Raw genomic sequence first — 12,074 nt, forward strand, 5'->3', positions numbered from 1 at the left:
TTCTTTCCAGCATCTTCTGGACTGCTTGACTATAATAAAGTGCAAAAGCAGAATGAGGAGAAACTATGACCATTATACGTTACTGCCTCTGTCAAGGTCAATTCAAGACTAATAAATCAGTTGATGGAGTAATAAATTAGATTGTCAGGTCATCTGACATCTGTTCAGAAAAATATAAGAGTCTTTAAATTAAAGACAAGTTGTATACAAATTAAAATATTATTATTATTATTATTATTATTATTATTATTATTATTATTATTAATAATAATAATAATAATAATTTTGTTTCGTCCTAATTTAATCAGATTTTTAAAATTGTTTTAATTTTTGTGTAATTGTGTTTTTATCTGGCTGTAAACCGCCCTGAGTCCTTCGGGAGAAGGGCAGTATATAAATTCAATAAATAAATAAATAAATAAATAAATAAATTATCCTGTAGATATTTACCTTTTGATATATTTTTGAATATTTAAAATTGGCTGATTGTTACTAATTCATAAGATTATGTTTTCAGTAGTTGTCCTCTAAAATTAAGAACAATTAATGCATATTCATACATAATAGGGTCTTTCATGTGCAAAGGTTATTTTTTGATGATTTTTTGTTCAAAAAAGAGAAATTTTGAAATCAAATAGGAATGAATAAATTAATATTCCCACTGTTTTTCAGTGAGATTTTGTCAGACTACAAATAGAGTATCTTGTTCATTAAAGTTTTATTTGCAATGAATACAATTACTAGCAAAATTCAGATTAAATATATTCTTATTTAGTTTTCTCAAGAAGGAAAAGGGAGGTTTAAAGAATCACAGTTAGATTTAATAAATGTTGCTTTTGACTTTGGTAAAAGTTCTCCCCAGATATAGCAATTGTAAATTAACTTCCATATTTGACAAAGCTAACCAATTAATAATCCTGTTAGTTTTCCAATGATTGATTTAAAATATGCAAATTTGAATTATATAACTTCAGGTGGAAAATCTGTACTTTAGAATTAATGTCTACTTTTAGCTACAACTCAGTGAAAAAAGAACTCAATGACCAATTTAAGAAATAATCTCTTCTGTGTCTGGATATGTTCCAAAAACATTACAGTACTTAATGAGGCCAAAATGAGAAAACAGTACCCCATGGCCATGATCCCAGCAGAATCAGGCACTCTTTAAGCCTTCTTGATTCACTGGGTCTTAAGCATATATAACTGTATTTTGGACAATATCTGGTAAGTGATATACTCTAGGCAAAAGTGTCTTTTTTTAAAAAAAAATCCTGGCAAAATAGCATTGAGACAGTTTTCCCCTCTCTTTCCCAGTCCCTTTAGAGCAGCTAAAGTTCCTTTCTGGCCAGTTGTCTAAATGATTAAAAATTTTGGTTAAGATTTGTGGTAATATTTCAAGTTACAAATTGCAAAAATATGGTGAGTTGCATTTTTAAAAACATCTTTAGTAATATTTTATAAGGCTCTTACAAAGATTAAACATGTTCCAGGTGTTTTGCTTCAACAAAGAACAAGTACACCTGCCATTGAAACTTGTGTGAAATTGTTGGTTCTCCAGCTGCCAAAGTGAAGTTAAACAGATATCTTGGTTTGAAAATCAGGCCAGCTGTTAGAGAGCTATGAGTGAGTCACAGGTGGGCCATGACAGCCAGGGTGAAACAGGGTCTTCTTATGCCCTCCCTCCTTTTCCTCCCATCTCCAACGCTTTGGGATTTGGAATAATAACTAAGAAAAATTGAGGTTTTCTGAAATGGTAATTTAGTGATATCAGACTTTGATCACTGTGGGTTTTTCCTGGGATAAAAGTGAAGTAGTCAGAACATTACAGTCATATTTTACTTTTGTTAGTTATCATGTAAATAGACAGATTCAGACCCAAGCATTTGTGCAATAATTGCTAATGCATTTTGATCTTTTTGTGATTTTGCTACCATGTTGATCATGAGCAGAATCTTTTAATCTTTTAAAAAACCTTTTCACTTGCTAGATTACAGAATTGCTCTATTTTTTAGCTCCAGGGATGGTTCCAAAAGATCTTCCATGGTCTTTTGACAGAGATGTCCACAAAGAAAATACTCTGAAGATGGTAGTCTGATGTATCTCTTATGTGCCTTTTCTGTTTCTGAATTTCAGTGTTATTTCTCGAAGTGTTGAAATATCGGCATATATCTATGTGTGGAACAACTATAGAATGATGGAACTACCATGGGATTCATCATGGACATGGTATTTGACCTTCATTGGAGTAGATTTTGGATACTATTGGTTTCATCGTATGGCCCATGGTAAGATTTTTGTGTAATTTTTTTTCCCCTCTTGAGAATGGTAAACATTTTGAGCTGTTTTCTGAAGGGCTGTCAAGAAAGAAACGTGAACAGTGACAGAACTATATTGCTTTTAATTACATAGTTGCTTTATTTCCAGAAAAAATAATTCTTGGTCTATAATATAACACATGGATTTATTATTCTTACATCAAAATTTGGATTTTTCTACATATAGAATCTGTATTTATGCCTTATGCATGGTCACTCATGCTCTCGTCATTTCTCGTCTGGATTATTGCAATGCTCTCTACATGGGGCTACCCATGAAGTGCACTCGGAGACTCCAGTTAGTCCAGAATGCAGCTGCGCGGGTGATTGAGGGAGCTTCACGTTGCTCCCGGGTAACACCACTCCTGCGCAGTTTGCACTGGCTACCTGTGGTCTTTCGGGTGCGCTTCAAGATGCTGATTACCACCTTTAAAGTGCTCCATGGCTTAGGGCCCGGGTACTTACGGGTTACCTTATGCCTCCCACCGACCCATATGCTCTCACAGAGAGGGTCTTCTCAGGGTGCCGTCCGCCAAGCAATGTCGGCTGGAGGCCCCCAGGGGAACGGCCTTCTCTGTTGGAGCACCTACCCTCTGGAACGACCTTCCCCCCGGTTTGCGCCAACTACCTGACCTTCGGACCTTTCGCTGTGAATTGAAAACTTATTTGTTTACCCAAGCGGGACTGGCTTGATTTTTTTTAATTTTTAAATTTTTGAATTTTTAATAATTTTATTGGGGTATTTTAGTATTGATCAATTTGACGGTTTTAATTCGGCCATTTATTGAATATGTATTTTAATTGCTATTTTAATTTTGTATATTTAATTGTTTTAATCTTGGCTGTACATTGCCCTGAGTCCTTCGGGAGAAGGGCGGTATAAAAATTTAAATAAACATAAACATATTTAAACTTCATTGATAACTAAATTTCTGGTATTATTATCTTGTAATTTTAATTGGATATATAATATTAGTGTTGACAAGTAGCTTGAAGCTTAGTTATTTTAAATTTTTCCTTTAAAAGTTTTATAATTTCATAAGTAATATATTAGAAAACTAGAATTGTTATGTCGTTTTTAGATTTCTTATTTACTTAGTGTATACTAAGTGGCGCAGTGATCTAGAGTTGAAGATGCCTGCCTGCCACTTGGAAGGTTCAGAGTTCAATCCTAGGTACCAGCAGATGTTTCTTTATCAGGGCGCAAGAGAAAATATCTGCTGCAAACTCTATGTAGGCATCAGGAAGAGTATCTGGCCAGTAAATGCTCAGCTCTACTCAGTCACCCTGACTCCACCCCAAAACAAAAAGTTTAAATGGTTGTAAAATTGTTTTATTTTGTTTACAATTATTTGAATATTACTATTTTATTTAATTTTTTTCATGTCTTTTATTTTCCCTTATATATTCTTTTAAAAATATTTAATAATAATTAAAAAGTTGATTCCTTAAACGAGCTACATTGTTTTCAATAACCACACTTGGATGATATGATTCTTATATCACAAATACTTACAGAGATAAATATTGATAGAACAAAAACTGTTTCATCTTTAGAATGATCAGTACAGGCATTTGAATAATCAGAAGTAGGAACAAATATTGCATTTTATCTGCCTGTTCCTTAGGCAAATATAAGGGTTGCATACATGTACCTCATAATGCAGCCTTAGAAACTAGATTGTTTTTTTTTCTTCATCAGATGATTCAATTATCTAGCCAATTATCTTAGATGCTCTAAGTATCTAAGATTTTGTCATGTTTTTTGTACATGGATTAAATAGTGTGTAACATTACTGAGATCAGAAAATTAAGTCAATGCACTAAATGGCAGTCCTTCTCTTTAGAATCTACTTGGTTGCTTCAAATTAGTGGGGCATCTTCAATGAATTGGATGATGCATTTGTGAATCTTCTTATATAATAATTATATTTTCTTATATAATAATTATATAATTATATAATAATTAATATCTCAAGTAATTGTGTTCTCTTTGCTGACGATGTCAAACTATTTTACACCACCGACAATACATCTACCATTCAAAAAGACCTTGATCTTCTAACCGCTTGGTCTAAAACTTGGCAACTCCAAATCTCAACCAGCAAATGCTCAGTTTTACATTTTGGAAAAAAGAACCTAAACACTAAATACATGCTTGATGGACATTACCTTACAAATGACCCCCACCCTGTTAAAGACCTTGGAGTTTTCATATCAAATGATCTAAGTGCCAAAGCCCACTGCAACTACATAGCAAAAAAAGTTGTAAACCTAATCTTGCGTAGCTTCTTTTCCAAAAACACTACACTACTAACCAGAACATATAAAACATTTGTTAGGCCAATTCTTGAATACAGCTCGCCTGTCTGGAACCCACACCACATTTCTGACATCAATACAATTGAACATGTCCAGAAATATTTTACAAGAAGAGTTCTCTACTCCTCTGAAAACAACAAAATACATTATCCCACCAGACGTGAAATCCTAGGTTTAGAAAACTTAGAACTCCGCCGCCTTCGACAAGACCTAAGTTAAACTCATATCTATTGTAATGTCCTTCCTGTTAAAGACTACTTCAGCTTCAATTGCAATAATACAAGACCAACCAATAGATTTAAATTTAATGTTAACCACTTCAATCTAGATTGCAGAAAATATGACTTCTGTAACAGAGTTATCAGTGCTTGGAACACATTACCTGACTCTGTGGTCTTTTCCCATAATCCCAAAAGCTTTAACCAAAAACTATCTACTACTGACCTCAGCCCATTCCTAAGAGGACTATAAGGGGCGTGGATAAGAGCACAAATGTGCCTACCGTTCCTGTCTTATTGTTTTTTCTTATATAAATATGCTTATACTTTCTTATATTTCCTCATATATATGTTTATATACTATATAATTATTTTGTGTGATGCTTGTGTATATTGTTGTGATAAAAATAAATAAATAAAATAAATAAAAATAAATAAATATTATTTGATTTTGTATGTAGAAAACATTGGAACAGCCTCTGAAAAATGATGGGAACAGATGTTAAATTAATGTGTTAATTAATGGTAGAATGGAATAGTCTGTTTCTGATGGAAACAATGATGATAAAACAGAGGATGGTGTCAGAACCAAGCGAGTAGAAGGCAGGGAGTTTCTGAGTTAAGTAGAAGAGGAAGGAGGTAATCTGACATATAGCAATGCTCTGGGGAGGAACTTCAGATTTGATTTAAGGAGAGGGTGGGTGGGATATCAGGAAATGCATGGAGATGAGACAATAATATAATGGGGAGGGGAATATTCATCATAAGAAGTAGCCAAGTTTGGTGTGTGGGTGTGAGAGAGACTGGGGATACGCTTCATAAACAACAGCACTAGCTAACTTGGCAGCCTTGGATTTGTCCTTCTGAAAAATTCAGATTTTCATTTTGGGAAGCATAATATTCATATATATATATATATATATATATATATATATATATATATATATATATATATATATATATATATATATATATATATATATATATATATATATATATATATATATATATATTAATTATACCGAACACAAAATTCTGTTCGCCAAACTCATGCTGACAGAAGGAAAATCCATTCTGTGTAGCAAAAGTGCCTTGAAAGCTGGAAGTTGTGAAAATCTTTGTTTCAGTTAGATGTATCCAGTGTGATTTTTCTAAGATTCCAACAGAGTAATATGACAGTGACAACATTATTTCTTCAAGTATTTCTTTTTTTAGTGCCTTTTTAAAAAGCTGACAAAGAGGACTTCCGGGGTGATGTAATGATGGTGTGGTTCAGGAAAACGGAGCTCCATTCTCTTGGATCAAATTTTTTGCGTCTGGCAGCCAACAAAAACAAGATCTGACCCTGGAGGGGTTGGCATTGTAGAGGGGATATTCTGGGTTGATAGGGAAAAAAGTGATCCCCTGTTGCGGAAGGAGGAACCCCTTGAATTTGGCACAAAAGAGACCGGCTGTAATGGTCGGGTCCAGAGATGTGATGGCCTGACTGATTAGTAAGGAAGAAAAGAGTGAGAAGCAGTGAGAAGTATCGGTGGACAGTGACAGGACAAAGTGAGATACTGGGCTTCTTCTCTAAATTGGTGGAATTAACAAACCGAGTGACAAGTGATTCTTCAAAGGGGGAAAGGCGGTGCTTTGGTGGTGGGAGCGAACTATCAACAAGATGGCAGAAAGAGGAGAGAAAGAGAGATATTTGATGATTTGAATGAGAAGAGTGTTGGAAATTGTATTAACTATCGAGATTGAACTTTGGTGTTTGGGATTGAGTGGTTAGTAACTGTGGACATACAGATTGGGATGCTAAGGCTTGGAGATTGGAGACAAGTGGCAGTGACTTTGCATATTAACAGGAGCTGACATCTTGAATTTTGGACTTGAAAAGTGGAGAGCAGAAGCGGTGTGGATGGTATAGCGAGACCAAACAGAAAAGGTCCTCTTTAAAATCAGTGAAAAACCTTGGATTGGCAATATTTATGATCAGCTCTATATATTGATCATTTAATATTATTTGTATTATTTATTACTGTGTATATCTATAGCTATTATTTACCATCTAACTTACCTATGTAATATTTAATATCTTATATTTAATATCTTATATTCTATAGAGAGATAAACTTATAAATTGATTAAGAGGAAATATTGGACCAAATTTAATAGATAAACTTAGTTTTAAATAATTAAATTATACATTTTTTAATTACTATGTTCTATTTTGCTTGTGTATTGCTAAATGAATTTAGATTGGAATTGATTGGTATTACTTATTAGAGTGGTAGAATTAATTATGGTATTGTGGAGGGAGTTTTTTAAGAGCCTAGATATGACAAGCACAGCGACAATTATTAAAACAACAAAGAAAGCACACAGATGGCATCTTTCCCAGCAGGCAGAAATTAATAGGAGACATGTTGGGAGGTGAGAAAACAGGATCCTCAATTAATTTACAAAGTATGCAGTCGACATCGAACATGATTCAGGAGGTAATGTTAAAAACATAAGAGTCGATCAGGAAGAATCATGAGGAATTGAAGAATGACACGGGAGGAATAATAGAAGATATAAGGAAATTAGATGATAGAATGGGAGAAATACAAGAGACAATTGCTAAAAACAAGCAGAGGATAAAGTTGGTGGAGATGAGAACAGAGCAAACAGAAAAGAAATTGGAAGATATAGAAAAAGATAGTGGGCAGCAAATTAAGCACTCGAAGAGGCAATAACAGACATTGAATTAGATAAATCTGTGTTCTATCTAAGATTCCAAAACATAACAGAAAATAAAGAAGACCTTATGAATCTTATGATGGACTTGTTGGCTGATAATTTGCAGATGAACAAATCTGAAATGCAGAATGGCATTGATAAGTTATACAGAGTGCACATTAACTATCCTCAGCAATAAAAGTTACCACGAGAAGTGCATATACGTTTTACAAAAAAAAAAAACCCGATCAGAGATGAACTTTACAGGAGAACACGGGATACATCGTTGATCTATAAAGGAAAGGAAGTGCTGACTCTTAAACAAGTACCTAGAAGGGTGAGAGAGCAGAGGTGAAATTATCATTTCCTCTCTTCACAACTTGTCAAATATAAGATTATGTTCCAGTGGCTTATTCCAGAGGGTCTGCTAGTAACCTGGCAGGACAAGAAAATTAGACTTTAAAAAGCCCAAGAATTTTACAATCAATGTACAGCGACGGACGAGGAATGCGAGAGTGGAGAAGAGATATTGTAGAAGATAAAAGCCAGGAAGAAGAAAAGGAGTCAGAAACAGAAGTACGAGAGAGGACCAAAAGAGAACAACAGGAAAGAGACGGGGCAACGTCGAGGACGCAGTGAGAAATAAGACCAAGGAAAGGAAAGAGGATGACTACTAAACAATAATATGGAACAAGAATTAAATTAATCTTGATTGGTTTAAATGGTTTAATGGTTTAAACTTCCTAGCTAAAAGGAGGCAAGTTCTATCCAAACTTCAAAAGCAAAACATGGACATTCCATGTCTGCAAGAAGTCCATATTAAAAGACAGCAAGGACATATTTTAGAAGCCCCCAAACTAGGGAATTTCTATTCAGCTCTTGTATTAATTAATTAAATAAATAAATAAATAAATAAATAAATAAATAAATAACTGACAAAAGACTAACAAAAACAGCTCACTGCCATTTCCTTATTTTCCTATCTATGCGGGGTCGTGGAAAGAACACAATGATATACTGAGCATGGAAAGAAGCACAAATTGAACACTGTATATATTCTGTCTCTCAATTGGAGAGGATCATATCCAGATGTCTGGTTTTTTGCTTCCAACCTGTATCACTGGATGGATGCCAGCAAGTGGAACTGGCTTGTGCCATCATATTTGTATACAGTCTGGAAAACACTCTTGAAATAATACCCTTTTTCCTAACACAGCATAAGAACATGAATAATAGCAAAGTATAAAAGCTTTGCTATCTCCATTCTGTTTAATATTTTATAATAGCCAGCCAGATACATACATGGGAAGATTCACAAAATTTGACAAGAAGACAATAGCTTCCTTTCATTTCTCAGCAGATAGTAGTTAAACAGACATCAAGAAGACTAACCATTTTTAGCCTGATCTTCCATACATTCATTTAATCATCTTTGGAAATGCTGTAACCCAGGGGTCCCCAATCCCCAGTCTGGCCAATGCATGCCAGAAATTGGGCCATGCCAACAAGTGAAGCCCCATCTGAACATGGAACCACGCCCACTCCAATTCGCAGAAAAAACACTCACCATGGAACCTCTCCCTTGTGCCCAAAAATTTGAGGCTGCTGCTCTAAACTGTTAACAAGCATCACAAAATTGGCAATTAAGTCATTCATTGGCAAAGAAAAAAAGACTTGTGGCTAGAAAAACTACCTGAAATATTCTGTTTAGGCAATTATTAAAGCTAGGTGATTTAGCCTAGCTGATTATGATTATGGTTGAAATAATTATGAATAAAATAGCGACAACAAACTATATTTATAAAATTGAATGTTATAGAATAAATCATTATCTGAAAATGTGGGGATATTATAATAGAGGCATATTTTTTGTGGATTTCTGGAAAACAGTGAAGATTTTACAATTACAAGTCCACCCTTTCACCTGAAGATACTGAATAACTGACCCATTACATAAACTGTAATTTTTATTAAGTGGAATAAATACTTCATAACAGTGCAATCTACTTTAAGAATGATCAGTCTTTGATCTTCAAGCTGAAGATAGGAAAAAGTAGCTCAAAAAATAAAGAAAAATAGTCCAAAACAAAATTACAAAAACTCAATTCAAATAAAATCCAATCCAAACAAAAATTTCTTTGTCATAAATCATCTCTGAAGACTTTTCAGCAAGTCTTCTTAAGATCTCCAGCTCAGTATTCCCCAAGTATTCAACTTGACAGGATGGCGTCAAGATAGTATCCTGATGCTATTCTTGCATATGGCTTTGCAGCGCTACATGTTATGCTCTATAGAATTTGTTTTTGTTATGGATGTTTAAATTAAATTTTGTGCTGTTAACTTTGGTGCTTATACATTAAAGCAGGTTTCAGAGGCCAAAATGTTTTTATTCAAAAAATATGTGTTTCCCCATTAATACTAAAGCATTTCTTGGATGATACAATTCTCAATTGGGTCCTGAAACAAATTGATAACAAATGTAACAATTTGAGAATTACAGTTAGCCTGCAGAGATTGGAATGATATGTCAGCAGTCTAGCTACAGCATTTTGGACTAGCTTAAGCTTCTGAGCTGCCTCCAAAAACTGTCCAACACAGAACACATTACAGCAATCCTATTGCTTTGGGATCAATGCATGAAGTACCATCACCAAAGCAATTAATACTTCAATTTATTTATTTATTTATTCGTATTTTTATACCGCCCTATCTCCCTAAGGACTCAGGGCGGTGTACAGCCATATAAAAACACAGAAATATACAAAATAAAACATTCAACTAAAAAACTTATTATAAAGGCCAAATATTTAAAATCAGATATAAATAGTAAAACCCAATTTAAAACCAAAGCTAAAATTTAGTCATTAAAAATTTAAAACCCTAGTCCAGTCCTGCGCAAATGAATAGATGTGTCTTAAGCTCGCGGCGGAAGGTCCGAAGGTCAGGAAGTTGATGAAGTCCTGGGGGAAGCTCGTTCCAGAGGGTGGGAGCCCCCACAGAAAAGGCCCTTCCCCTGGGCGTCGCCAGTCGGCACTGCCTGGCCAACGGCACCCTGAGGAGTCCCTCTCTGTGAGAGCGCACGGGTCGGTGGGAGGCATTCGGTGGCAGCAGACGGTCCCGTAAGTAACCCGGCCCTATGCCATGGAGCGCAAAGACAAGTGAAAGTCTTTCTAAATACAACTTCCATTTTCTTCTTGAACATGCAGCAAGCCTAAGAAGTGTAAGAATATTCCCAAATTATGAACTCCTCATTTTAGGATTTGATCCTGTCAAGAGTAATTATTGCAGTCAATAGATGCAATCAAACATTTATTGTAATAAAACAACTGAGCTTTGGATCGCTTTAATATCATCTTGTTTTGATCCATTCTTGCTTTTGTTAATATACAAGGTTCACCCTGAGAGATTGATATATAAATGACTGCTTATAATATTAGGATAACTAACAAATATTCTTCGTCAACAAATTCATATAATGTTAAATAGAATATTGTAAGGGAAATCTCTGAGCCCTGATGCTCTCCCCGCTGGAACAAGCAAGTTCTTCACTATGGCCATAGATGGAACCACGTCCATTCATGTAGGAGTTGATTCCTATCACTTTGAGATGCTCCAGCAAGATATCCTGATATTGAATGCTGCCCAGTTTGAATTTAGAGCAAATTAGAAAGCTTCTGTTAAAGTAAGTACATTTAATGGGAAAATCTTTCCTAATTTTCCAGTCTGAATGAAGGCTACATACCAGTCAGGAGAACATCAGCAGAATATCAGCAGAAACAATCAAAACTGTGAAAGTGACTTTTAGAATGCTTTGAAGACTATAGAAAGCTTTGGGATTCTATCTGCTAGTAAATGTTCAAATCATTTATGAGGTGAGGATGCACAAATTAATTAGTATTTTGTATGTCTCTCCCTCCCTTCATTCTTAATCCAGCCATTGAACCTTTTGAAAAACTTTCACAATTGTATTAATCATTAGAGTTCTCTGAAAATAACAAAGTTTATACAATTTTCAGAAAACAGTATTGTTTTCCCAGTGCCCTTGCAGAGCATAGTAGTACTGCGGTCATAAATATATACAATGATGATAACCAGAAATGACTGCTCTGGGCAAGTTCTTGTAGAGGGATTTGTTTTGTGTTATTGCTGGTGCAGATGAAACCCTCTCTTAACCTGCCTTTCAATGATTTGAGCTGTCACCAAGTAGAGAACCTAGATTGCCTGGAAAAAGTCAGAATACACAGAGGGATTTCAAGGGTACAATAGCCAGCTTGTTTTCTATGAAATCTAATTCAATGAAGCTGTGTCTACAGGAAAATGCATAATATACTATACTTATGGTAGTAATCTAGCTTCATGCTAGCATCTTACTGTAACTAAGTGCAAAAAATAATTGTATCTGGGGAAGAAAACGGGGAATTTAGCATGCTAAATTTACCCACAGAAGCAGAGATCTACATAGAGTGTCTGTCTTCATGTCAGGCACAGCAATAAATCTAGACACCTCGACCCA

The 12,074-nt window shown here is 34.8% G+C and overlaps 1 protein-coding gene across 5 annotated transcripts in view; it reads left to right on the forward strand.

The window, feature by feature from the left end:
• Window positions 1-12,074, forward strand: part of AGMO (alkylglycerol monooxygenase) — a 193,045-nt gene that overhangs the window by 19,612 nt on the left and 161,359 nt on the right. For all 5 annotated transcript variants that reach the window (XR_009155004.1, XM_058182036.1, XM_058182035.1 and 2 more), the window contains one exon: window positions 2,134-2,285. Coding sequence is in view for 4 of the 5 variants with exons in the window: in XM_058182036.1 (XP_058038019.1) it covers window positions 2,134-2,285 (152 nt within the window). In the remaining variant the exon portion in view is untranslated. The remainder of the gene's footprint in view (window positions 1-2,133; window positions 2,286-12,074) is intronic.

Source organism: Ahaetulla prasina, chromosome 4 (assembly GCF_028640845.1).
Source record: "Ahaetulla prasina isolate Xishuangbanna chromosome 4, ASM2864084v1, whole genome shotgun sequence".
Lineage (NCBI taxonomy): Eukaryota > Metazoa > Chordata > Lepidosauria > Squamata > Colubridae > Ahaetulla > Ahaetulla prasina.